This window comes from Podarcis pityusensis (assembly GCF_964106645.2).
Source record: "Podarcis pityusensis genome assembly, chromosome: 14".
Taxonomy (NCBI): Eukaryota; Metazoa; Chordata; class Lepidosauria; order Squamata; family Lacertidae; genus Podarcis; species Podarcis pityusensis.
Window position 1 is genome coordinate 14581968 of NC_138039.1, and position 24658 is coordinate 14606625.

At 42.8% G+C, this 24658-nt stretch overlaps 1 protein-coding gene across 1 annotated transcript in view; it reads right to left on the reverse strand.

The window, feature by feature from the left end:
- Nucleotides 1-24658, reverse strand: part of XYLT1 (xylosyltransferase 1) — a 166589-nt gene that overhangs the window by 22366 nt on the left and 119565 nt on the right. The window contains exons 5-7 of the mRNA XM_080981824.1: nt 21441-21643; nt 7856-7936; nt 1005-1221 (exon numbers count right to left, since the gene is read on the reverse strand). Coding sequence (XP_080837950.1) covers nt 1005-1221; nt 7856-7936; nt 21441-21643 — 501 coding nt within the window. The remainder of the gene's footprint in view (nt 1-1004; nt 1222-7855; nt 7937-21440; nt 21644-24658) is intronic.

Below are 24658 nucleotides of genomic sequence, written 5' to 3' on the forward strand. Positions count from 1 at the left end.
TAGACTTATGCAGGGCTTTTTTTCCCTAGAAAAAGAGGTGCTGGAACTTGTTGAGATTTTTTTAGGGGTGCTGCAACCGTGTCAAAAAGGCCAGTGAATTCCAGCTGGAAAAATGCCCTGGGCTTACGCCTGGGGGCCTCTGGTGGAATGCTAAAGGTTGGACTAGGTCATGGGTAGGCAAACTAAGGCCTGGGGGCCGGATCCGGCCCAACTGCCTTCTAAATCCAGCCCACGGACGGACCAGGAGTCAGCATGTTTTTACATGAGTAGAATGTGTCCTTTTATTTAAAATGCATCTCTGGGTTATTTGTGTGGCACAGGAATTCGTTCATTTCCCCCCTTCAAAATATAGTCCGGCCCCCCACAAGGTCTGAGGGACAGTGGACTGGCTCCCTGCTGAAAAAGTTTGCTGACCCCTCGACTAGGTGGACATTGGGTCTGATCAAGCAGGGTGATTGTAACATACTTCTTCCTCATGGAACAAAAAGAGAGCTCTGCTTGATCAGAACAAAGGCCTGTCTAGTCCAACATCCCTCCTCCACCCTCCCCACGGTGGCCAACCAGCTGCCTGTGAGAAGTCCAAAGCAGGACAAGAGGGCAACAGCATTCCCCCATCATTTCTCACCAGGGACTTGCGTTCAGGGGAATGCCACCTCTGACCTTGGGAGGCAGTAGATATGATGAGGAGCCACACTGATAGCCTTGTCCTCCATGAACTCAGGAGGAACAGCCGGCAAGAATTCTGCTCCCTCCACAACATACCAATCAGGTTCCATCACCTGAGGCAGCTTCCTCACCCTGCCTAATGATAGGGCTGGCCTTGATTTTTTGAAAGGTAATGTATGTTAAAGTGGAGCAGCTTCAAAGCAAGCAAGCAACCAACCAATAACCAAAGGAAAAAGCCTTTCATAACACTGAACAGCTATAATTCAGGCATTCAGGAATTACCCCGTGCTGTTTTTATTTTTCTGTGGTGGGACAGGGCTCTCCGCAAGTTTGCTCACCTCGGCTGGGAGTAACGTGTAGGAGTAGAACCTTTTCATCTTCGTCACCAGGTCATCGTTAGAAAAGGTGATATATTCCACAAACTTCCTGTTCAGCAGGAACCAGTCTGACCCGCCATCCACCGTTATTCCTTCCGGAATCTTCCGGTCACCAAGGCGCCACATGTGGGTATCACATTCCAGGAAAAGCCTGTCCAGCCCTTGTTTTCTAATAAACCTAGAGAGGAGGGAAAGGAAATGTTAAAAATACACCTAACGAGTAAGAAAGATAGAGACTCTTGGAACATATGTGATTATAGCAGGAGGCAAAAGGGGGTGGGGGAAAGAGAGAAACAACTAAAGCAGCAGTGGAACACCCTCCACTGTGAAAAATGTCATGCAAATTGTCTGAGGGATAGAAGATTCACCAGCAGCGGGTACAAGAAAACAGAGGGTAGTAAATAAGGGACAGTTAGCTCCCTTCTCTGGCTGTGTACACACTATACAATTAAAGCACGTGGCTTTGCCCAAAGGATCTTGGGAACTGTAGTTTCTTAAGGGTGCTGGGTGCTGTAGCTCGGTGAGGTGTAACTACAGTTCCCAGCATTCTTTGGAGTGGGAAATGTGTTTTAAGTATATGGTGTGTACACTGACTCTCTCTCTCTCTTAAACATTGTACTAAACACCTTTGTGTACCTTCCTGGTCCCCACAAAACTCTGGTGCTTAAGCAGTTAGCATTCTTATCCTTGATTAGAATTTATTTCAAAAAGCAACAGAGCCCAGAGAAAGAAAATGGGCTGTTTTCCAAATCTAATTAATGAAAAACAAAGCCCAGACATACGAGCCTCTCTGTGCGTTTACGGCGCTTAGAGGACAAAAGGGAAGATAAGAAGTTGAGAATTTTTTATTTCATTTTATTTCCATAGATGAGCTCCTAATTCCACATTCTATTATAAAAGGGATAATGGAAATGTCTTGCAATTTTAATGGGGTGTTCTAGAATCTCCAAATACAATATTTATGGAATTCTCTGCGAAATTAAATATGCATGCATGTGAAAGTTCAGTCATTTATTTCTATTATTTGGTGATGGTGGTGGGGACGCCTCTGAAAAAAACCATGTTTACTTTGAATATGCATTTTACATGAATTATTTTCAGGCCCTCAGAACTCTCCTCATACACACACCCTCAGCCCATGCCGCACTCCTCACAGGACCCATTATTACTATTATTATTTATTAAATTGGTATACCGCCCTATACCTGCAGGTCTCAGGGCAGTTTCAACATAAAATCACAGTATAAAGACACAAAATACTGTACATAATGAAAACAAAGACAACACAATACATTCCCCCCCTCCCCAACACATTTTAAAAGGATGCCAGTCAGCCAAAGGCCTGGTTAAAGAGGGATGTTTTTGCCTAGCGCCTAAAGCTGTATAATGAAGTCACACTCTAGAAAATTCTGCCTGCCTGGAATGTGTCCTTGAATTTGGATAATAATGCCTGTTGCTTGCCTGGCTGGCAGACAAAGGGGCTGAGAATGTGTAAAAACTAGCCTATGAAATTACATTAATTGCTCCACCCACTTTTACTTCTGGCCCTGCCCACCAGTGGAATGTGGCCCCTGGAAGATTAGTCAGAAGAGATTGTGGCCCTTGGCTTGGAAAAGGCTTTGCACCCCTGATTTTTTTTAAAAAGTGTGTGTGTGTGTGTGTGTGTGTGTGTCCCCGTCCCTGCAGAAGCTTAGAGCCAAGATACTCTTCAGGGATTGTCCGGTTCCCAGTTCAAAGTGAGTAATATCACCCACGAGGCTAATTAATTGCTGATTGCAACTTGGCAACAACTGAAATGAAAACCTGAAATCCCACCTCTGATAAGTCCTTCCAGTGAAAGGTAAGGAACAAAGAAAACTAAATCAGCGCTGTCCATTGGAGATTAAATATTCCTCTTCCAGCATTAATCATTCTAATGCTCTGCAATAAAATCTAAATGACTTCTTGAATTAAAAAGGTTGGCAGAGGGTTCGGTGTCCCCCCCTCCCCCCGCTTTTCTTCCTAGCAATTAACAACCAACAGATTTGTTGGGAGTATTTACTAACAAACCATTTGTCATTGTTACTTTTTAACATATGGTTCGAATAGTCACATATTTCACCCAGCGGAGAGGCTGTATCTATGCCACAAAATGTATTTGTTTCCAATACTTTAATGGAAAAGTTTGTTGTGATGAAGTACAAGAACATCAATGGATTTCCTTAAAAGTAGCCAACGACAGGGGCAAATGAAGATTTTTATCATACGCTGCCTCCCAAAAAACATCTCCTAGATATTTTGGAAAGTAATTTGTCATCTTTGCTGTGCATTTAAATATCCCTTAAGATATTGTACCAGATTTTGCATGATGGTTCCTGAAATCAATGAGCAGATTTTCATCGATGCTGAGATACAACTGGAAGCCATTTTGAATCAAGGCAGTGGACTGAACCTTTCGCAACTGCACTGAGGGGTCTGTTTTCATACAATTTTCAAGCAATTATGTGTATGAGGCTACTGGGGTGGTCCAAGATGTTTTCTTGCTGTATGCAAAATGCCCCAATGTCCCCCTGCAGATCTGGGCCACATCCTGGTCCCACTACTGCAATTGCACCCTCGTCTGCAGTGGCATTCACACTGCTCCCATGCATTTGCCCCTAACCTTGCAGCCTGAGTTATATTACCGCAGTTTTTCAGCACACCTATTTATTTTAGCACCAATTTCAAAAAAATAAAACAAAAATCTGTTCTTTAAATAGCATAGGATAGAAAGCCAAGTGAGGGCGCTTTGCCAAAAACGAGCAGTAAAGTTTTGTTTTGTTTTGTTTTATGGCAACCCAGGTGATAAAGTGGAGAAACAGAGCCGTCACTGTAAAACATACACATTTCTAAATGCCCCTGCTTTGCACTTAAAAAAAAATTAAAACAAAAACAACAACATCCTGTGCGCTAATAATATTTTATTTTGTATACAGCTCCTGCAATTATTTCATTATGTTTCCCAGGTACAATAAGAAGGAATTTTGTAGCCAACGTGTTTCAATGAGTCCTTTGGCTAAAATTTCAAACATGTAACTTGCCTCCCCCACCCCCGGCAAAAAAACCAGTGCTGCACCCAAAACTAGTGAGACCATTAATGCTACCAGGAGCAAAGAGGTTAAAATACTTGGGCTGCAGGGATAATAAATTCTGCTCTATGTGCAGTACTTAGTAGTGCTGGGTATTAAATGGGTGATTCACTGTTACAGAAATACACAAGCATTTACTGGATGTGCCATTCAGACCAGCATACTGATTAATTGCTCAGAAACACTCTGCTGATAACACTGAGTGCATCCTCCCTGCTGAGGAACTGCTTTCCAGCAATTGCTTGGGAGCAGAATTGAAATGCCCTGCTGCTGGTGCCATATAGCATTTCACACAGTGCGCTATTAACTCAACTTACTAAAGCACCACGACTGCCCACAATGGGTGTGCTCTACCTGCGCTGTTGGAGGCAGTGCGCTTCTGAAAACCAGTTGCTGCTGGGAAGGTGCAGTTTACACTCGGATCCTGCTTGTGAGTGTCTCATAGACATCTGTTTTGGTCCCAGTGAGGACAGGGTGGTGGACCAGAAGCATCTGTGGTCTTCTCCAACAGAGCTCTTCTTGGGTTCTTAACTACCAAAATCTTCTCTATGCCGTAACTCAGGCTTCCTCAAACTCGGCCCTTCAGATGTTTTTGGCCTACAGCTCCCATGATCCCTAGCTAGCAGGACCAGTGGTCAGGGATGATGGGAAGTGGAGTCTCAAAACATCTGGAGGGCCGAGTTTGAGGAAGTCTGCCATAACTCCTCCTACCCCATCCAATGGAGGCTGCCACTCCACTCCACCACAACAGTGCCCCTGAAACCATGCCACGCCATTCTCTTCTGCAAGTGAACAGCAGCTTTGGGGGAGGGGGCTTCAACTTGTGGGAACATTCTCCCTTCGCCCAACCACTTTCTGCCCACAGATGGTTCCAGAACAGCTCTCCTGAATCGATGTTTTCCTGAAATCCGACTGTTCTCCATCGCAACCCCTCAAGTTTGTTACTGCTTTCTTTGTAATTAATTTGAAGCACTTTCAGTTATTTTTTTAAAAGAGATAATTGATTCTGAATAATACATAAACTGATATGCCAGCCCTACCTATATATCACAGCACATCCTAAGATGCAATTAACTGTTTATGTATTCCAAAGGCAGAATCCCCATTAAAGACCCAGCCTATTATTCCCCAGAAGACAGGCCAAGTGGCACATTAGCACAATTTAATATTAAATTAATGAGAAGATGAGCAGATTTAATTCATCCAAATTGCTCTTGTCCCAGCCGAGGTGAGTATCTTATGGCTTTGTGTGGAACGGTCATAATTTATGCTCTTATTTCTTCTTTTGACAGTGTTTGAGGAGCAATGATCACAAGAGTCAGAAGTGAACGGGAGGCATATCTCCATAACCCTTTCTTATTGCCTTTCTAATTTAACTCCATCGTTTGACAGGAATGCCAGCTAATGCAAAACCTGCCAGTCAAAATGAAGCAATGCGTTCTCAGTTCATTTCTGGGCCCAATTCAAGTTGCATTCACATATGTGTTCAAAGCCCTAAACAACTTAGGCTACACTGCACTAGACATTTAAAGCAGCATTTTTCACAGTTACAACTTCTCCCAAAGCATCCTGGGAACTGTAGTTTGCTAATGGTGCTGAGAGATGTTAGGAGACCCTTATTCCCCTTGCAGAACTACAATTCCCAGAGTAGTCTAAGAAACAAATCCTCTTTTCTGGGGAGCTGTACGTAGCTCTGTGAAAGGAATAGGGGTCCCTCAACAACACCCTGAACTTACTACACTTCCCAGTGGTCTTTGCAGGAAGCCAAGACTGTTGGCCCCAGTCTATGACTGGTTGCTGGCTTGTTTCTGGGCCCAGTTCAAGGTGTGCTCACACAGCCCTAAGTGAGTTGATAGCCAAATGACCACCTCTGCTCCTACAAATTTTGCTGGGTGTTAAGATAGGCAGGGAGGGTCCCTCTTGGTAGTTCCACAACCAACAGATCAAGGAATGGATCTGCCATAGACATATCTCCTGGGACCATGTGGTGCGCTATGGGAAAAATCTCAGGAAACCAAGCGGTGTGGGCAGACTTCAAAGTTTGCTCCAGCTTCCCACAGCCCAAACATATCTGCCACAGACTGCCATGTAGGAAGGGTTCTGGGAGAGAGAGAGGGGTGCAAAAGTCACTGAACAGCTTCCCTCAGCTGGACTTTCCTCTGTCCGATCTCTGCGCAGCAGCATCTACCTACCAACTGCTCAGTGTGGAAAGGGTTTAGGTCACACCCACACCATAAACTTAAAGCACATGGCTTCCCTCAAAGAACCACGGGAAGTGTAGTTTACCCCTTACAGAGCTACAGTTCCCAACACCCATAGGAAACTACAGTTCCCAGAATAATTTGGGTGAAATAATGTACTTCCAATGTATGGTGTGGATATGCCCTCTGACGAATTGTTTTGTTTTAATATAGTTACTGTGATAATATAGTGATTCTACTAATAAGTCTTAATATTACTTGAAACCCTGGAAGGATTTGTACAGTATCCTGAAACACGGAGTAAACGACAACAACATATTTTTGGTGGCCCAGTGTCACTTGCAAAGGGATTGGCACGAGACCATCCAAGTTCAGCACTACTGAGAATAAGTAACAGTCTCTCCTTTAAAAAATATGACACAGTACTGTCCTAAGATATGGTTAAACTGTATTAGCAAGAGAGATAAAATATGTAAGCTGATCTCAGGAAACTCTTTGTAAAAAAAGAGAAACCAGATTAGAGTAGATAAACATATAATAAGCTTTTCATATTTTTGAGCAGATTGATACTCTGCAAGAAAATAAAATGACAACACTGTCACTTTAGTGACGAAAAGACAGAGATCTCTCTCTCCCCCCCAGCCCACTTGATATATATGCATGAAGTGGTAAGCCTTCTCAAATCTGCCACCGTTTAACTGGAAGGTGCGAAATGGGCTTAATTTTGTGCCTGGCTTAGCTCTGGAATCTTATTTCAACGGCTTGTCTAAAATTGTAGAATAGGCGGGTAATGAATGGTGCCCCTGAGCTGGGTCAGAGTGCATTTTTAATGTCATCTCTGAGCAACCACAGCCTGTTCTCGCATGGAATGGGCAGATAACGTGGGTTTTGGGAAGACGACATCACCCCCCCCCCCTATCAGGAGCTACTGGGATCTGTGGGTGTCTGCCCTGCGTGGTCAGCCACTGAATTGCAAATGCCAGCTTCTCAGTGAAGGACCTTCAGGCCCTGGATGGACTCAGGCTGCCCCCGCAGGACAGGAAACAATATAAGAGGTCTTCCTGTCGCAGCAGAGCCTTGTTTAAACAACAATGGCTCCCTAATCTGTTCCTATATCTTTGTTTGTCCTTTGCTTCTGACTTACTCCTTGGTCCTAAATAATGGGCGAGTCTCTTGGTTTAAGGCCTCATCTCAAACTTCTACCCATGGCCCAGGCTTGACATTCAACTTTGCTCTTTTTAGGAATTAAGGCTGGGATAGACTGAGGTTGGTGGGGTCAAACTCTGATCCAAGCGTTCTGTCTTGAGAATGCTTGGCTCTGCACTACCCAATACACAGATCTGTACATCTTTCTTGGGAAAACTGCAGCTGAAAGTGCAGGTTTTACTGATCACACAAAGCGATCCAACTTTTACCTGGACTGCAAAAAGAAAAGAAAAGAAATGAGAAGTATCAGCACAATTTTTTATTATTATACTGAGAGGCACAGAAAAGGCCACATTACCTTGCATTATCTCTTCCATGGGACTTCAAGAAGTTCATGTCTCGGTATCTGGAAAGGAAGGCAACGAGCTGGTCGTTTGTCCTGTGAAATGATTGGGACAAAAAATTAAAACAGAGACTAATAGTTAGTCATACACACCAGGAACTTTACCACTGAAATAATGTAAGTTCAGATTTGCAAGCAGATGTTGCCTAGTCATTGATATCATGTGAGACACATTCCAGAAGAGCCTCTTTGCCTCTTTCTCTTCTTGAAACAAAAATTCAGTGGATTTGTATTTCCTGCATCAAATCTGAGGGATCCTTCCTCGTAAAAGAAGATAAAATGTTACATTACTGAAAGACATCGCTGACTAAATTGTAGTTTGAAAATTCAATAGCAATTTATGCAAACAGATTTTCACTTCATATTGAAGATGCTTCTCCATTCAGATTATCTATTATTTCGTATTTAAAATGTATTTCAGTTAACCATACAATTTTTTAAAAAAACTGAATTACACCTGCCCACTCATTTTACCTAGCTCTGAACGGTCCTGGCTCCAAAACTACAGCCTTGTGAAAAGCACAAGTACAAAAATGACATCAAGTGTGAAGGGAGCACACCTGTAAAATTATTCACATCCTTTCAAAGTACTTGGAGGCAGCAGCTGGGGAAAGGAGCAGCTCTAAGAAGGTTTTAAAATGAGCAGTCTCTCGGGAAGAGTGTTGTGGTGCATTAAGACTAAAGGATTTATTAAGGTATCTACAAAAGCTTATGCCAATAAACTTGCTAGTCTTTAAGGAGCCACCAAACACTTTTTGGGGAAGGATTGCACTGACGATCTGGAATTTAAAAACAAGCGAGAAAGGAACTTTTTGTGTGAAAAAGAAAAAGAAATAATGATATCTGGATCTGAGGAATGAATATAATGTTTGTTTATAGAAAGAAGCTTTGTTGGGTGTTATGTTGGATTGGACAAAGTGAATATTGTTTTTATATAGCAGGCAGATGAAGAACTGGAAGTTCTTTACTTTCTGAATCTTATTCCTCTATCTTTCTCTTTTAACCTCTTCTATTCTATTCTATTTATTTACTTTTTTAATTGTTCTCTCTCTCTTTCTTTCTCCCCGCTTTTTGTGTTTTTATACTATCTAGATAAAAGTCTTGGTTTTGGGTTTTTTTTAAGGAAAAGATATTAAACTCTATATTTTCCCCCTATGTCTTAATAACATTTATTTAAAAAGATAGATAGACAGAGACAGAGAGACATGCTCTTGAGAACCCTGAAGTTTGCAGAAATACAAAAAAACCCTATCCCTCTTAAAAAGGCAACTCATCTCCCAACAACTCATTGAGGTTTGAGCATGCTCAGTAGTCACAGAATGCTGATGGTTAATTGGAAAAGAAAAAATGGAAAACTTGCAAAGGAAGAAACAGAATGGTTTTCTTAAGCCTTTCTCAACCTGTGGGTCCCCAGATGGTGTTGAACTAGAACTCCCATTACCCCTAACTAGCAAGGCCAGAGCTCAGGGATGATGCTCAACCTGGGGACCAACAGGTTGAGAAGTCTAACAAGACTACAGCATTCTGGAAGGAGGGAATGGTTAGCTAGCTTGAAACTCTTCCAGGAAACAAGGTTCCACTACCAATTAAGAGCATAAGAACAGCCTGATGTGTCAGGCCAGTGGCTCATTTAGTTCAGCATCCTGTTCTTGAGGTCCAACCAGATGCCTCTGGCAAACCCACAAGCAGGACCTGTGCAGCAGAATTTCCAGCAACTGGTATTCAAGAAGCATTATTGCCCCTGAACTTGTGGGATTTTGGGTTGCAGGTTCCACTTACACCCAGCTGGACATTAAGAAGGGAAAGAGGCACATTTGCAGCGGTTTATCCGCGAAAATGTGCTTTGAGTCACTCCATGTCCGTAGTCGGGAACACGGAACTTCTTTTTCAAATGCTGCGGCAATTCCTTTTGAATACGTTGCCTGTGGAGCAAAATGACTCGTACTCCAAGTTGCACAGGGAGCAAACCCAGCCAGGGAACTCTATCAACACAGTGATCCCCCTAAGTAGCCTGCATTTACAAACTCTCCAACCATCTCTAGGAACAGTTCATTATTGCCCTGATGAATAACGAACAAGTTAACCATTGACTAAGTCCAGACCAATTGGAGTATCTGTCTATCAATCAACCTAAATGGCTAGATTGCAGAAGCCTGAGACCTTCCTTTGATGCTCACTCAAGTGAGCTTTAAAAGTCTCCCGGGGTCAGAATCTGCATTTCAATTTAGCATTTGCAGGGGAAGAAACACACATTCTCTCTCCCTCTCTATCGTAAAGCCCTGCCGATTTTCACATTTGCTGCTTCACTGATTTGCCATCTTATGGGGGATGAATAGACATTTAGGGAATTTACTTAGCGATCTTTCCACATGAAAAGGCCTCAATGGCTGACATCTTAGGGTTCGTTTCTAGGCAAACACCGGCGTGCTCGGATGATCTTTTCAGATATTATCTTTACTTTCCTACTTTAAGTTTACTCCAAGAATGAATTTAACAAGTTAACAAGTGCAATAATCATTTTTTAAAAAGAAAATGCTGAGCTCTCTTGTTTCTTGCGATCTTTTCATTGAGCTGTGTTTCAATGCCACAATCCTGAAACACAGCAGCTATGCAAAATTCTCAACCGTTGCCTCTACTGCCAGCGTTCCCTTGATGAAGATCTAATTATATTTATTTATTATTGTTATCCGTTCAGTGTATTAGTCGCTTGCTACGTAAAAGAGTCTTTAACTGTGACTTTTAAAAGTTTGTACCCAAGTTCTGCTCAAAGTAGACAGGCTCATTAATTTCCCCCCCATTTCACTCCCATAAAGGTAAAGGATGTTGGGAAAAAGCACCAAGGCAAAAGCCAGCTCCAGGTGGCTGGAATGCAAAACAGGATGTTATGGTTTGCAGATGTACTGTTGGAGAAAAGGTGGAGCCTATTCTCTGTACTGAGCACCGGATGTTAGCTCAGTGTGTCATATGACCTGTGCTGGAAGTACAGGGGAGGAGTTGTGACTCTTCTAATGGAGACTGAAGGGTGCAGTCACATTTCTATGTACTGTTGAGTGACAGGAATAAAACATGTAGAAAGGACTCCTGTCTGTCTCATTTCTCCTCCCTGGGAGAATGCAGGGAGGGAGAGAGAAGCAGAGAAGCAGAGGGTGTGTTTTCCTCACATCTAATGAGGGAAATCGCCGGTTTATGACCTAGCCTGCCGGGAGACGCAGCGGAGAGGTCATCCAGTATCTCGCTCAATTGCCTCGGGGGAGGCCAGGTACCTCTGCCTGTGAGCTGAAGATACTGACTGGTACCCCTGCCCATACGGGCCAGTCTTGAAAGACTCTAGGGTTGTGCGCTCATCTCACTCTAGAGGCCGGGATCCAGCGCTGTCCGCAGACACTTCCGGGTCACGTGGCCAGCGTGACAAGCTGCATCTGACGAGCCAGCACAGCACACGGAAACGGCGTTTACCTTCCTGCTGGTAAGCGGTCCCTATTTATCTACTTGCACCCGGGGGTGCTTTCGAACTGCTAGTTTGGCAGGCGCTGGGACCGAACGACAGGAGCGCACCCCGCCGCGGGGATTCGAACCGCCGACCATGCGATCGGCAAGTCCTAGGCGCTGAGGTTTTACCCACAGCGCCACCTGCGTCCCTCCCATATATATTTTTAAATACATTTACAAACCCTTTTCCACAACCCAAAGGCATAGTCAGATGTAAACAATAATATTAAAGGTTCATACAGGAACAGAAGTGGAGAGAAACTGAAAGTTTCATCAATATGGAGGAGAATGTTAATGTATTATAGAATGTGGCAAGTACAGTTTGTTCCGTAGAACCTTTGTTCATGGGCTGGACAAATGACCACCAGTGTGCCATAAAAGTCTCTTCAGTTCCCTCCCTCTACCCACAGAAATTTATTGTATCAGTTTTTCATTAAATGCTATGTCCCAAATTATGTTATACCATTCTTGTACATCTGTTTAGATGTACTTCTTTCCAGATGTGCTTCTTTCCAGTTTCTAGCTATCCACTGAATATACCCAACAGGCTCATTAATGTCAACTGAAGTTTGTTATGTCCATGAATCTCAATGGGTATAGTTCTGAGTAGGACTAGCTTTGAATACAACTCAGTGCTAATCCTACTCAGTCCAGAGCCATTGAAATGAATGAACATGGTCCTCTGGGCCAGTATTTGCAACAGGTCTAACCTGAGCAGGACTGAGTGGAATACAACCCATAAAGCGTAATACCAAAATATAAAAAGAACACTTACAACAACAAAAATCCCAGATCTATAGAATAGCCCCAGTGAAAAAAACAGGAGAAGCTGGCTGCTCCCAGAATCTGAAAGTCCCTCCCTAGAGAAGCTAGACTAGCTCCCTCCTTGTTGTTGTTCTTCTGACAGGTGACTTCTTGTTCCAACAGGCTTTGGGGAATTGATTCTCAGAGCCTCCAAGTGTCCCTATTTTCCAGGGACAATCCCAGATTTACAGAAGCCATCCCAGTTCTGATTTGATCCTGGAATATCTCACTTTTCCTTAGGATGTCCTATGGCAACCCTAGTACATCCTAACTTTCCTCTGTAGGCACACTACCAAGTCCCCTGCCCCAAACCATTAGGTAGGTTAGGTTGAGAAACATTGAGGCTACTTCCACTGTCTTAATGCCAGTTTCTGGGAATCACATGTAGGGAGAGTGCTGTTGTGCTCAGTCCTGCTTGCCGACTTCCCACTGGGGAATCTAGTTGTTAGCTATGAGAAGTCTTCTGGCCCAATGCAGCAGAGCTCTTCTTACATTCTCAGATTATCTTCTACCAGGGCCAGGGCCTTCTCAGTGATGGCTCCAACCTGGTGGAATGCTCTGTGCCATGGGCCCGGTAGGATTTAATTTCCTTCTGCAGTGCCTGTAAGGCAGAGCAATTCTGCCTGGCTTTCAATTTGAACTTAGCCTGATCTTTTATTTCCCTTCCTTCCCTCCCCTTCCCCTTTTTATGAAGATTACCTGCTCTGGGATCCCACAGCTAATTCTCCCCTGGTCTCCTCGCTGGCCCAAATAGGACTAATTTAGCCAGCTAGTCTTGGTGATCATCTAATGTTTATTGGATGGATTTCCCCCCTAAATTGATTTTTGAATTCTGAATTTATTGTTATTCACGTTTTATACTGTATTTTATGCTGTTTTTTGTTGCATCAATTAAGTGTTTTAAATTTGTTGTTAGCCGCCTGAGCCCAGTTTTCTGAACCGGGAAGGGCGGGGTATAAATAAAAAAATATTATTATTTTATTATGATGCTATAAACAGCAGGTGGTGGTTTCCCTGTATGAGCAACTTGAGCACAGAAGCACTCTCCCTGTCTCTGACTACCAGCAGCTGCTATTCTGAGACATAATACCTTTGGCAGTGGAGGCAGAACATAGCCATTGTGGTCAGCAGCCATTGATATCAGGCTGCACTTGCTTGTAAAAAGGTGTACCAGTCTCTTACTACTCCAAGGAACCCACTTTGAAAACCTTGGCGGCTCTTTTTCTAAATGTATCGTTCCTCAGATGGCCAAGTTTAAACCGAGAAAAGTTTTTGAAGATTACATTAAAAACAAAGCAAAAACCAAACATCACGTCAAGCTTACATGACAACCCAGGGAGGACTAGGAGAGAATGTGGCAAGGGTAAGAGAAGAAAATGAGTTTCAAACTATCTCCTGGACTTAAGCCAAAAAATGCTGTGCTACGTAAATGCTCTATTGGAAAGAAAGGAAAACAGAGGCTCAGTCACCGATGAAAATCCTCTATTGGGGGTTTCTTCATCTAGCTAGGGGTATTAGTTTTATTCAAGCTGAGCGTTCATAAAGACCTTCAATGTCTCATTATCCTTAGAAAGCAGAACTTCATTTGCTTGGAATGTTTTATGATTATATCCTAAGGAACCTTGAAATGTCTTTGGTTAATGGGGTGGGGGCAATCCCGCCTCCTAGTGCAAGTAAGTATTTCTTAATAGGCCCAGAACCTTTTCTAAACTGAATACCGCTAATAATAATGGCTTAAAACGCAAGCTCGTGCACATGCTTTTTTTACTTAGTTGCTGAACTACAGCTCCCATCATCCCTGGTGGACAGTCTGTCCCATGGAGATTGCTTCCATGGCCGGTTGACAGCAGCCTCTAGATAGATGGCGTCACCAATGCACCAGAGTCCTGCTGGATCAAATCCAAAATCTTATATAAAAGCCAAAGTCCAGTTTCTCACAGTGGTTGTTGGCTTATCTTTGTGCTATGTGAAGGATGGCTTCCTTTTACCTGTCCAGAAACCTTTCAGCTATTTTGGATGACCCCAGTGAACATCAAGGACATTTATGGTGGCATTTTAATAGCAGCTCCTCCTCAATTCACCTCCAACCTTTGCCGGAGCAACTTTATCACTCTGAGCTCTCCAAGGTGCTGGACCCACCATAAACTTTGCTGCCTGGAGGGTACCATCTATGGATGGAACAGAACAGCCCAATAGCTTAGTTAACTAAGACCCCATTTGCGCTACACATTGAAACCACTCTTAGACCGCTTTAAACAGTCGTGGCTTCCCCAAAAGAATTCTGGGAGCAGCGGTTTGTTAAGGGTGCCGAGGAGACCCCCATTCCCCTCTTATAACTCCAATTCCCAGAATAGCATAACAGTAAATCTATTCTCCACGTGAACTCTGTACAGGAAATAGGAGTCTCCGAACAGCTCTCAGCACCCTTAACACACTATGGTTCTCAGGATTCCTTGGGGGAAAGTCATGACTGCTTCAAGTGGTATGATACTGCTTTAAACGTATGGTGCGGATGTGGCCTAGAGCTGGCTTCAGTTTTAAGTCCCTGCCCTTCGATCACCTGCAAAGTGTCATTTCCCTCTTGAAATCATTGGCTTCCACACTTCATTTATTGGTGGTGGTGGTGGGCAGCAGCACTTGTGGTAGGTAGTTGCAAACTGCCCATCGTTTCAGCTGCCCTCCATGCCAACATCTCTTGGGTGACTTACAGGAAATCTGAAATGCTGGGCTGCTTCTGAGACCCTGCCACTGCTGCCAGAGAAGTCAGCTCTGTGAACAGAGGACTGGGCCTCATCTGTGTGCCCTCCTGAGGTACTTGGACCCTGGATACTGCTCTAGTGATGCCAACCCTGGCTTTGTTTTGTTTTTTAAAAATGGATGACACGATGCCTCAATCCCCATATCCCAGCTTTTCATGAGTTTGAAGTGCAGTAAGAGGCAGCCCATCCTAATTTTGGGAGTGAATTTTGGCTGCAAGCCAGGATTTGCAACCCCAACATCTGTAGAACAAAGATAAGGATTTGGGAAACCCTCTCTTGGTGTGGGTTATTTTATTTTTTAACCACCATGGCAATCATATAGCAAAATATATTTCTCCTTGCCTTCACAGCAGGAAAGAAGCGTCACCTTGGTGCAAAGCTGCAACGCAGGCAGATAAAATGGCATCAGAATCGTTTCTGTGTGTTTCTGCAAGAAGGAGGGGCTGGGATCTTCTGAACAGTTACATGCTCGGTTGGGAAAGTGATCATGGGGCTGGGTGAAGCATTGGCTGGGTGGGGAATGCTGATAGCGACGGCCCAGGATTTTGCTCTGGCTCTTCAGTGATGGAAAGGAAAACATGCGGTGTGTATTCTGGGTAAACTCGAAGTCCCAGTGGTTATTCAAAGCTTATCAGGGTTTCACCAGAGTGTTTGGCATCTTTTTAAACAGGGCAGTGAAATCTTACGATGAATGAAAACACGCTGCTTTGTGGCTGGATGTACACATCACTCTGGCACGTGGTGCTTGCTAAGGGACTGTGTGAGGAAGGGTATTGTGCATGGAAGTCTCACCCAGTGCTACCGAGAGATGCTGGGGATAGAATCTGGAACCTTTGGTATGGAAGGAAGATGCTCTGCCACTGAGCTACAGCCCTTTGCTGTGTGGCTGGTATGGATGAGGCATCCTGAAGGTCAGAAGCGCTGAATGAATGCTCAGAAATGAACTCCACCTGTTCTGTCTGGACTGCGGTATTAATAAGCCATGGCCTGGCCAGCCTTTCCCAATTCCAAAATGAAATGGGATTGCTGTGGACACAGGTGAGGCACCACCAATGGCCTGGCCTGCCTACGCATGGATTTTCATTTAATTCCCTCCCTCTCTCATATCAACATGGTGGGATGTGCTCCGCCACTCTTTGGACTAGCTTCCTAACCTCAATACTTCCCCCTTTCCTTCATTGCTTCCTCTTCATTTCACTGATGGGAAGAAAATGTTCGCTTTAACAACAAAGGCTGGGTTTTGCCTGGGTTTCCACAGAGTGTTCAGTAGATACTTTTTTGGGTGGCGGTGGGAGGAGGGAAGAGTTTGTTTTGGTGAGATTCATTCCTGTTCTTGTGGGCCTGCAGAGAAAGTGGGCCCCCTTTTAATGCAGAGAGTCCCAGGTAGGGATGGAAGGATCTGTCCATTTTGGTTCTCTCATTTTTCAAAAATTATTATTATTTATTACATATGTATACAGTCATACCTTGGAAGACAAACGGAATCCGTTCCAGGAGTCCATTTGACTTCCAAAACTTTTGGAAACCAAAGCGTGGCTTCTGATTGGCTGCAGGAAACTCCTGCAGCCAATCGGAAGCCGCGGAAGCCCCATTGGACATTTGGGTTCCAAAGAATGTTCGCAAACTGGAACACTCACTTCTGAGTTTGCGGCGTTTGGGATTCAAAACGTCCAAGTACCAAGGCATTTGGGATCCAAGGTACGACTGTAGTTCCCTAATCCTATAGGTCTCAGGGCAGTTCACATCATAAAGTCACAATATAAAAACACAAAATACATAATAAAAACAAAAAGAACCCAATAATCCCCCATCCTGAATCTTAAATTCAGCTGTCCACATTTTGTAGCCATTTATACTTTTTCTTTTCTTTTTTAAAGAATCCTCATGGAAGTTCATCAGCATTTTAGTGCAAATAAACACATTTTCAATATGAAGTTTTGACTAATGCACACATTTCTGCAAGCAAGATGCATTCTGCAGTGGGGGGGGGGTGTCAGTTCTCAAGAAAAAAACATGTACATGGATGGAGAAGTTGAGATTGGTGTAAGACGGCCCCAACAACCACAGTGGAGGCATTGGAAATGAATGGTTCTGTCTGATCTGAGTTGACAAGCATAGATGCCATGGTGAACTCCTGTTTGAGGTTGAGAACAGCACTTTGAGCTGCAGGGGCCCAGTCGAAGATGGACTGACTTCACAAAAAATCTGTCAATGAAATGACTATTGTGGCAAATTTGAGGATAAAGCACCAGTAATAATCTGTGAAGCCAGGTAAACGCTGGGCACCTTCACAATTCTTGGTGTGGACAGCCTGAACTTCTCGGGGATCAATTTTAATGACTTGGGGGTGCTAACAATCCCCCAAATTCAACTTGGGTCAGGCCAAAAGCACACTTCTCCAGCTTTGCGTAGAGTCGGTTTTCTCTGGGGTGTTGATGGAGAAATGTACAGGCTGAACATGGAATTCTGGGGCATCAGAATAAACTAGGATGTCATCAAGTGAGGGAGGGATAAATTAGTGTTGTCTAACTCATGTATGCCTAGTAAGCTTCGTGGATGATTGGGGATTGAACCCAAATTGCCTTGTCCTAGGCTGACCCACCAACAGCTACCTGATGTTCCTTCTTTAAGGTGGTAGGTGAAAATCCATATATCAGCTTGCTAGGAGGTTAGTGAGGGGAGCAGACCAGTTAGAATAGAATTGCAGAGTGAGAAGGGACTCCAAGGGTAATCTAATCCAACTTCCTGCAATGGAGCCATCACAGCTAAACACTCCCTGACAGATGGCCATTCAACCTGTTTAAAAACCTCCAATGAAGGAAGAGTCCATCACCTTCCAAAGTACTCTATTCCACTGCTGAACAGCTCTTGCCGTCAGAAAGATCTTCCTAACGTTTAGTCGGAATCTCATTTCTTGTCATTTGAATTCACTGGTTTGGGTCCTACCCTCTGGAGCAGCAGAAAACAAGCTTGCTCCATCATCCAGATATCATTTCAGGTATTTGATGGCCATCATTTCACCTCTCAGTCTTCTCTTCTAGAGGCTAAATGTACCAAACTCTCTCAATTGTTCCTCATAAGGCTTGGTTTCCAGACCCTTGACCATCTTGGTCACCCTCCTCTGCACATGTTCCAGCTTGTCCATATCCTTCATAAACTGTGCTGGGACACAGGGGTGGGGTCTGAGCAAGGCAGAATAGAGCAGATTCTCATTGGCTTTGTGCCTGAAGCCTAACTCAGTAAAGCACATTCAGTCACTGAATACTGCAAACTAGGAAGCACAGCATTTGAAATGTGCATCTCTAGCCAACTGGATTCATTTCCCATTGCCATTACATTTTTTATTTTATTTTATGACAGCTAGGTTAACTAGGGAACTTTCCCCGCAAGGCATCCAATCATTTCTGCATTTTATAAAATAACTTTTCTCCCCTTCAAGGTTTTGCAAAGCTAGTGTGAAAGCTGAACAGCAGCGCTTCAGTGTAAATTACAGCTTTGCTTATCACATTTAGCAAACAACTCAAGTCAACAGAGTGGTGTCAGGCAATCTGTCCACTGTGGTTTCACTGAGACAATAAACACTCATCGTTTAGTCTTGCTTTTTTCTTGTTATCAGGAGGATTAGTCAATATAGCTATTAGACACAATGGTCTTAAATTCTGGACAGAAAGTTCTGAAAAGAAAAGTTTGAACCAATGTTTTTTGAGAGGCGGGTTGTCAATGCCTCATCTGCCCTTTTTGGGGGGGTGGGGTCCAACATCATGCTTTTGTGGGGACTCTCCTTTGGCAGACATTTTAATTACTCCTGGTGTTCAGAGAAGAGTGCCTTTGTAGTCAAAATATGACTTATCCTTGCACAATGGCCAAATAATGTTGACTGATTGCTGGGGTGATGCAGGACATTTAGGCTGTGCAATTTAAAACAATTGATCCACCCAGTTTTGGATCTGGCCCCACTCACCACTGGCATGCGTAGCCTAGAAGAGAATGTGGCCCTCAGTCTGAAAAAGGTTCCCCATCTCTTTTTTGAGCAACATGGTCTTCCTGAGCTCAGGTGTGCTCCTGCATCCTTTGTTATTCTGTGGTCCTGCCTCTGTGGACCATCAATCCTGACTCACTTGTCCTTTGGCTCTGGCTGCCAGCTTGCCCTACAGCTGTCGGTTCCCAACTAGGGTGAGTGAATCTGCCCATTTTGGTTTCCCATTGTTTCTCAGTCTTAGGTTCTTCACATTAGTTTGGTTTTGTAAAAAAAAGCACCCCCCTACAACTCTTAAAAATTCATCAGCATTTTAGCGCGAATCTCTACTAATATACACATTATTGCAAAATAACTTTCGCCCATGCAATTCATTTGTGTGTGTGTGTGTGTGTGTGTGTGTGTGTGTGTGTGATTTTCATTAATAGATGCATTTTTATGCACGCTGTACCCCAGCATATGCATTCTGGTAAACATTTATTTGGCACTGCAAAATTCAGAGAAGTGCAGATTGCGAAGGCTGGCTGTGTTTCTTTTCTCCTATTTGTTCCAGAAAGTGCAAATTCAGTTGGCTCACCTTTAAATGCAAACTGAATAGGATTTTCCCTCCACCCCTATTCCCAGCTCACCCCAGACTGCTGCCCACAGCCCAACCGTGACACTGTGAAAGAAGTGGCTTTTCTCAAAGCTGCCAGATTTAATGTCTCCCGCCTCCAGCCTCCCCACCTTCCTCCCTTTGAGGGTAGGCAGGAACAGAAAGGACAAACCAACCTTCTTGATTCCGACCTTAGGGCACCTCTGGGTACAGTTTAAAAACAAACAAGAAGAACATTCCTTCTTACCGGGAAATTCACTACCCAGAACAGAGAGAAGCCTGTACTCTGGATAAGAGCTAAGAAGCAAATGCATCTTATGACAGCACAAAACAACTCCCCTGACTTGCATATTATTTGGTTCGACCTTTCCTTAAAGACCAGCCATCAGCTTGTTCGCAGTTAAAGAGTCTATCAAGCCCATCTGGAGTACATAAAGGGGTTTTCTAAACAACCTCACCTAGCATTCTATTATTATTATTATTATTATTATTATTATTCAGGATCTGCAATGCAGGGAGTTTGCAGTTACAGCTCCTGTCAGTATCTGTTTAAATATCTTCATCAAAGAAGAGCACCCAACCTGCCAAGGCAGAATTGTTCCACTTTTAATTAGCTCTTATTTTTAGGAACATAGACCAATGCTCCATAAAGCTCGGTATTTTCTGAACTGACTGGTAAGGGCTCTCCAGAGTATCAGAGAGGAAGTCTCTCCTAGCCCTACTGGACCTGGGGCCCTTTGCATGCAAAGCAGATGCAAAGCTATGGGTCTTTTATAAGACATTTTGGCTTTGTCCCAGGCGGTGACCTCACTGCAGGACAGAATTCTAGCTCAAGTGGGAACCTGCACTAGGTGGAGAATCTGGGGACATCTGGCCACATACTGCTAGCCCTGTTCCAGAACCAGGTCAAGGAAAGTTTGGTCAAGGAAAGGTCAAGTCCTAGCAAGGTAATGTCCGACAAAGCAGAGGGTAAAGGCAAGGTCAAGCAAAGTGGAGGTCAAACTCCACCTTCCCCCACTAAACACACCCAGAGTGGTTCAATAGTTAATCCTTCTTCCCAGGGAGTTCTAGGAAATGTAGCTTGGTGAAGGGGAAACAGGGGGTCTTCAAACAACTCTCAGCACGCTTAATGAACTATGGCTCCAATAATTCTCTGGGGGAAGCCATAATAGTTTAAAGTGGTATCACACTGCTTTAAATGTATAGTGTAGATTTGGCCTCAGTGAGCGGAACATTAAGAGATCATCTGCTGCAGGCTCTGAGGAAGGGGTTGGCAATCTTTTTGGGCACCAGAGAAGGATTCTGGAAGCATCTCTGTGCCCACAGGTGCCAGGTTGGCAGCCCTTGTATAAGCAATCTGGATGCTATTTCATGCACTTGGTGTTTTTGATGAATTGGCTCCTGGTTATACCATTTATTAATACCTGTCTGCACGGAAAAGTTACATCTTTTCTTATTCTAGTTTTCTATATTTCAGCACAAAAACATACAAATTCATTTTCATTTTAATGACCATTGCCCGTTATTTAATGAATTTTAAATGTTACAATGTTGTTATTATCCAAATGATTTTAAAAGAAAATTGGATTGTCAAGTTATGTTTTGAAATGAGTTGCTATTAGACTGCTTATTACTGTAATGATGCATTGAGATGTATTTTTTTTGCTATCGTGTTGTAAGCCACTTTGGACATACCTGGGTAGAAAAGCATCATACATATTGAAATAACAATGCTGATACTTTAAGCTGGCCATGCCTGAACTACTGCCTTGCTTCTTGGAAGGTTGTTGAAACTATTTGGCTGTCCACCACTGGAAACACATCACTGGGTTAGAAGAACCCTAAGTCAGATCCAGCCAAGGCAATTCTTATAACAAGGAAACCATAACTAGTTCCAAAAGGAGTGAATCACTGTACCTGATTGGGTAGTCCGCAGCACTTAGGTTAATGAAGAAATCCCACTGCCAGTCCTTCATTTCCATTAAATCCTGCATACTCTGCAAGTAGGTTGACAAAAGGCTCGCTCCTCCCCAGATCGTTGCCATGCGCCAAGAAGTAACTTTCACGTTTGGATACTGGTTCGCAAACTGGAGCACTTGCCGGTACAGGTAATTGGAGCGCTTTAAGGCGACAGGGTGGGGTGGGGGAGCAAGAAGGAGGAGAAAATTTAATGAAAAGGCTTCTGACACATTTGCACATGCATAAACCATACAGCCATGTTCCCCATCATTATCTTCCTCCAATGTTCCTTAAGTGCAGATGGAACGGGAAGAGGCAGCGAGAGAGGCTCGGTGGAAATATTCTCCATTTCGTGTGGCAAAGCATTTACTGACTCATTGCAAAGAAAAAACCTATAGAATGCCAGATGTGCTTGCTTACAAGTCCTCTTCCAAGGCAAGTGTGTATCGGGTTGTAGCCTAAGGTAGACTTCATTTTGGGAAGCTCCATCTATTTACAATATTCAGTTTTGCTTTTGTGAATGATGGGCGTCCAAGGCAATCGTCAATTCATCCTAGAATGGGCACAGGGAATCCGGGGCCTTCCACATATTTTTGGGAGTCCAGCTCTCCATCACCCCTGACCAATGGTCCCCATTTGTATCTAGACATTAGAAATATTGCTTCAGAACATGAGGAGAAATAGGGGAATTAAAGGTATTGAAGTGGGATGTAGAGTCTATAAATTAAGGGAATTTGCTGATGATGTGGTGTCAACATTGGAACAACCATTAGAGAGCGTCCCCAAAGTGCTAGAAGAAATTAAAAGGTTTGGAGATGTGGCAGGTTTTAAAATAAATTTAGACACAACCAAAATGTTGGTTTAAAACATGGATGAGCAGTCGAAAAAACATTTTAGAAAGGTTGTCTGGTTTAAAAATAGGAAAAAATGTCAAATATTTGGGAATTGGGCTGACAGCAAGGAACCTCAACTTATCTGTAAACAATTATATTAAGTTGGGGGACGAGGTTAAGAAAGACTTGGAGACCTGGGGCAGGATGAAACTTCCCCTGCTAGGTAGAATTTCAGTTGTTAAAATGAATGTACTTCTTAAGATGCTGATTTTATTCCAATCAATTCTGATGGTAAATAATGCAAGCTGCTTCAAAGAATGGATTTCCCCTCCTAAATTTATCTGGCAGGGAGGAAAGCCAAGAATTAAATATAAAATTTTGATAGATACAAATGGAAGAGGAGGCTTTCCTCTGCCAGATTTGCAATTGTACTGTGAGGCAGATTGTTTGTGTTGCTTAAAGGAATGGATTGTATTGGATAATGCAGACATTTTAGATGTGGAAGGCCATGACTTAAAATTCATCTGGCATGCAGGTCTTTGGTATGGGAAAGCAAAAATTTATAAGAGTTTTATGAACGATATTTTCAGGAAGAATTTGTACAGAGTCTGGGAGAAATATAAAATCTGCTAGAAAGAAAAACACCTTTATGATTATTCCCCCATTGAAACAATTGAAATTAAGAGATTTAATATGGATAGACAATGAGCGACTTACAGGGAATTGCTGGACTTTGCAGGTGGACTTTGCAGACTGAAACTGGAGAACTTAAGGAGCCTAGTTATGGATTGGTTACAATACCATTAGATAAATGATATGTTTAAGGTAGACAAAAAAGGGGTGGGGTGGGGGACCAAAGCTCACAATTTGAAAAAGAACTGTTACACAATAAGGAAAACTTCTGTCTAAAATGTATATTTTTTTATTAGAATGGGAAGCAAAAGATCAGCTAGTTAAAGCATCAATGACACACTGGGCAATAGATATAGGACACAATATAGACCTAAACCTCTGGGAGAAACTTTGGAAAAGAGATTTGAAATTTACTGCATGTTATTCTCTGAAAGAGAATGATTTGAAAATGATTAATAGATGGTATTTAACTCTGAGTAGTTTGGCTAAGACGTATAAAAGCAGAATCAGATACGTGCTGGAAATGTAAAGAAATGGGAGGAACTTTTTTCATATGTGGTGAACATGTAGAAAGGTAAAAAAAAATATTGGGAAATGATTTATAATGAGTTGAAAAAAAAGTTTTTATTTAACTTCCCCAAAAAACCAGAGTCCTTTTTGTTGGGAAAACCCAGATAGAAATCCCCAGGTGCCAGAAAAGTTTATTTATGTATGCAACAACAGCGGCTCATGTTCTGTTAGCCCAAAAATGGAAAGTGAGTGAGGTCCCATGTAAAGAGGACTGGCAATTTAAGATGTTAGAATATGCAGAACTTGCAGGTTTAACCCACAGAATAGGAGAGCAAGAAGAACGTGTATTTAAAGAAGAGTGGAAAATATTTATTGAATATATGGAAAATAATTGTACACAGCTGAAAACGCTGGCAGTATTAAGATAAATTCAATAGAGTAAACCATATTTGATTGATGTAAAAGTGGAAAATTGATTTGAAAGGTTATAGGAAAATATGTAGGAGCGTATGACCATGGAAGGAGAAAGAAGGGAAGTCATTGGATATTTTAAAGTTTGTAAAATGTTTATATTGAAATGTAAAAAATTGAAACAAAAAAATTCCTTCCAGTAGCACCTTAAAGACCAACAGTAGTTGGTCTTTAAGGTGCTACTGGAAGGAATTTTTTTGTTTTGACTATGGCAGACCAACACGGCTACCTATCTGTAACTGTAAAAAATTGAAAACTCTTAAAAACAAACAAAACCCAAGTTCCCTATCCGTGTCCTAGTATAATCTTTCCCATCCTTGGGTCCTTGGACTACAACTCGCCAGCATAGCCTGTGCTCAGGGATGATGGGAGCTGTGATCATTTTATTTTTTATTAAATTTCTATGCTACCCTTCATCTGAGGACCACAGGGCAGTTTACAATATAAAAACACAAAAATATGTACCGTAGTAACAAACAAAAACAGTACGTCCCTCACACAGTTTCAAATGCCATAGATTGTTTAATTAGCCAAAGCCCTGGGAAAAGAGAAATGTTTTTGCCTGCAACCTAAAGATGTAAGGTGTCTATGACAAAAATGTCTCTCACCAAACGAACCGTGAAAAGGACGATGAACTGAAAGTGCAGACAACAGATGCAGCATTCCCTGTTTATCTGTCTGCTTTGTAACACAACCCCCCCCCAATAAAAACTATTTTAAAAAATAAAA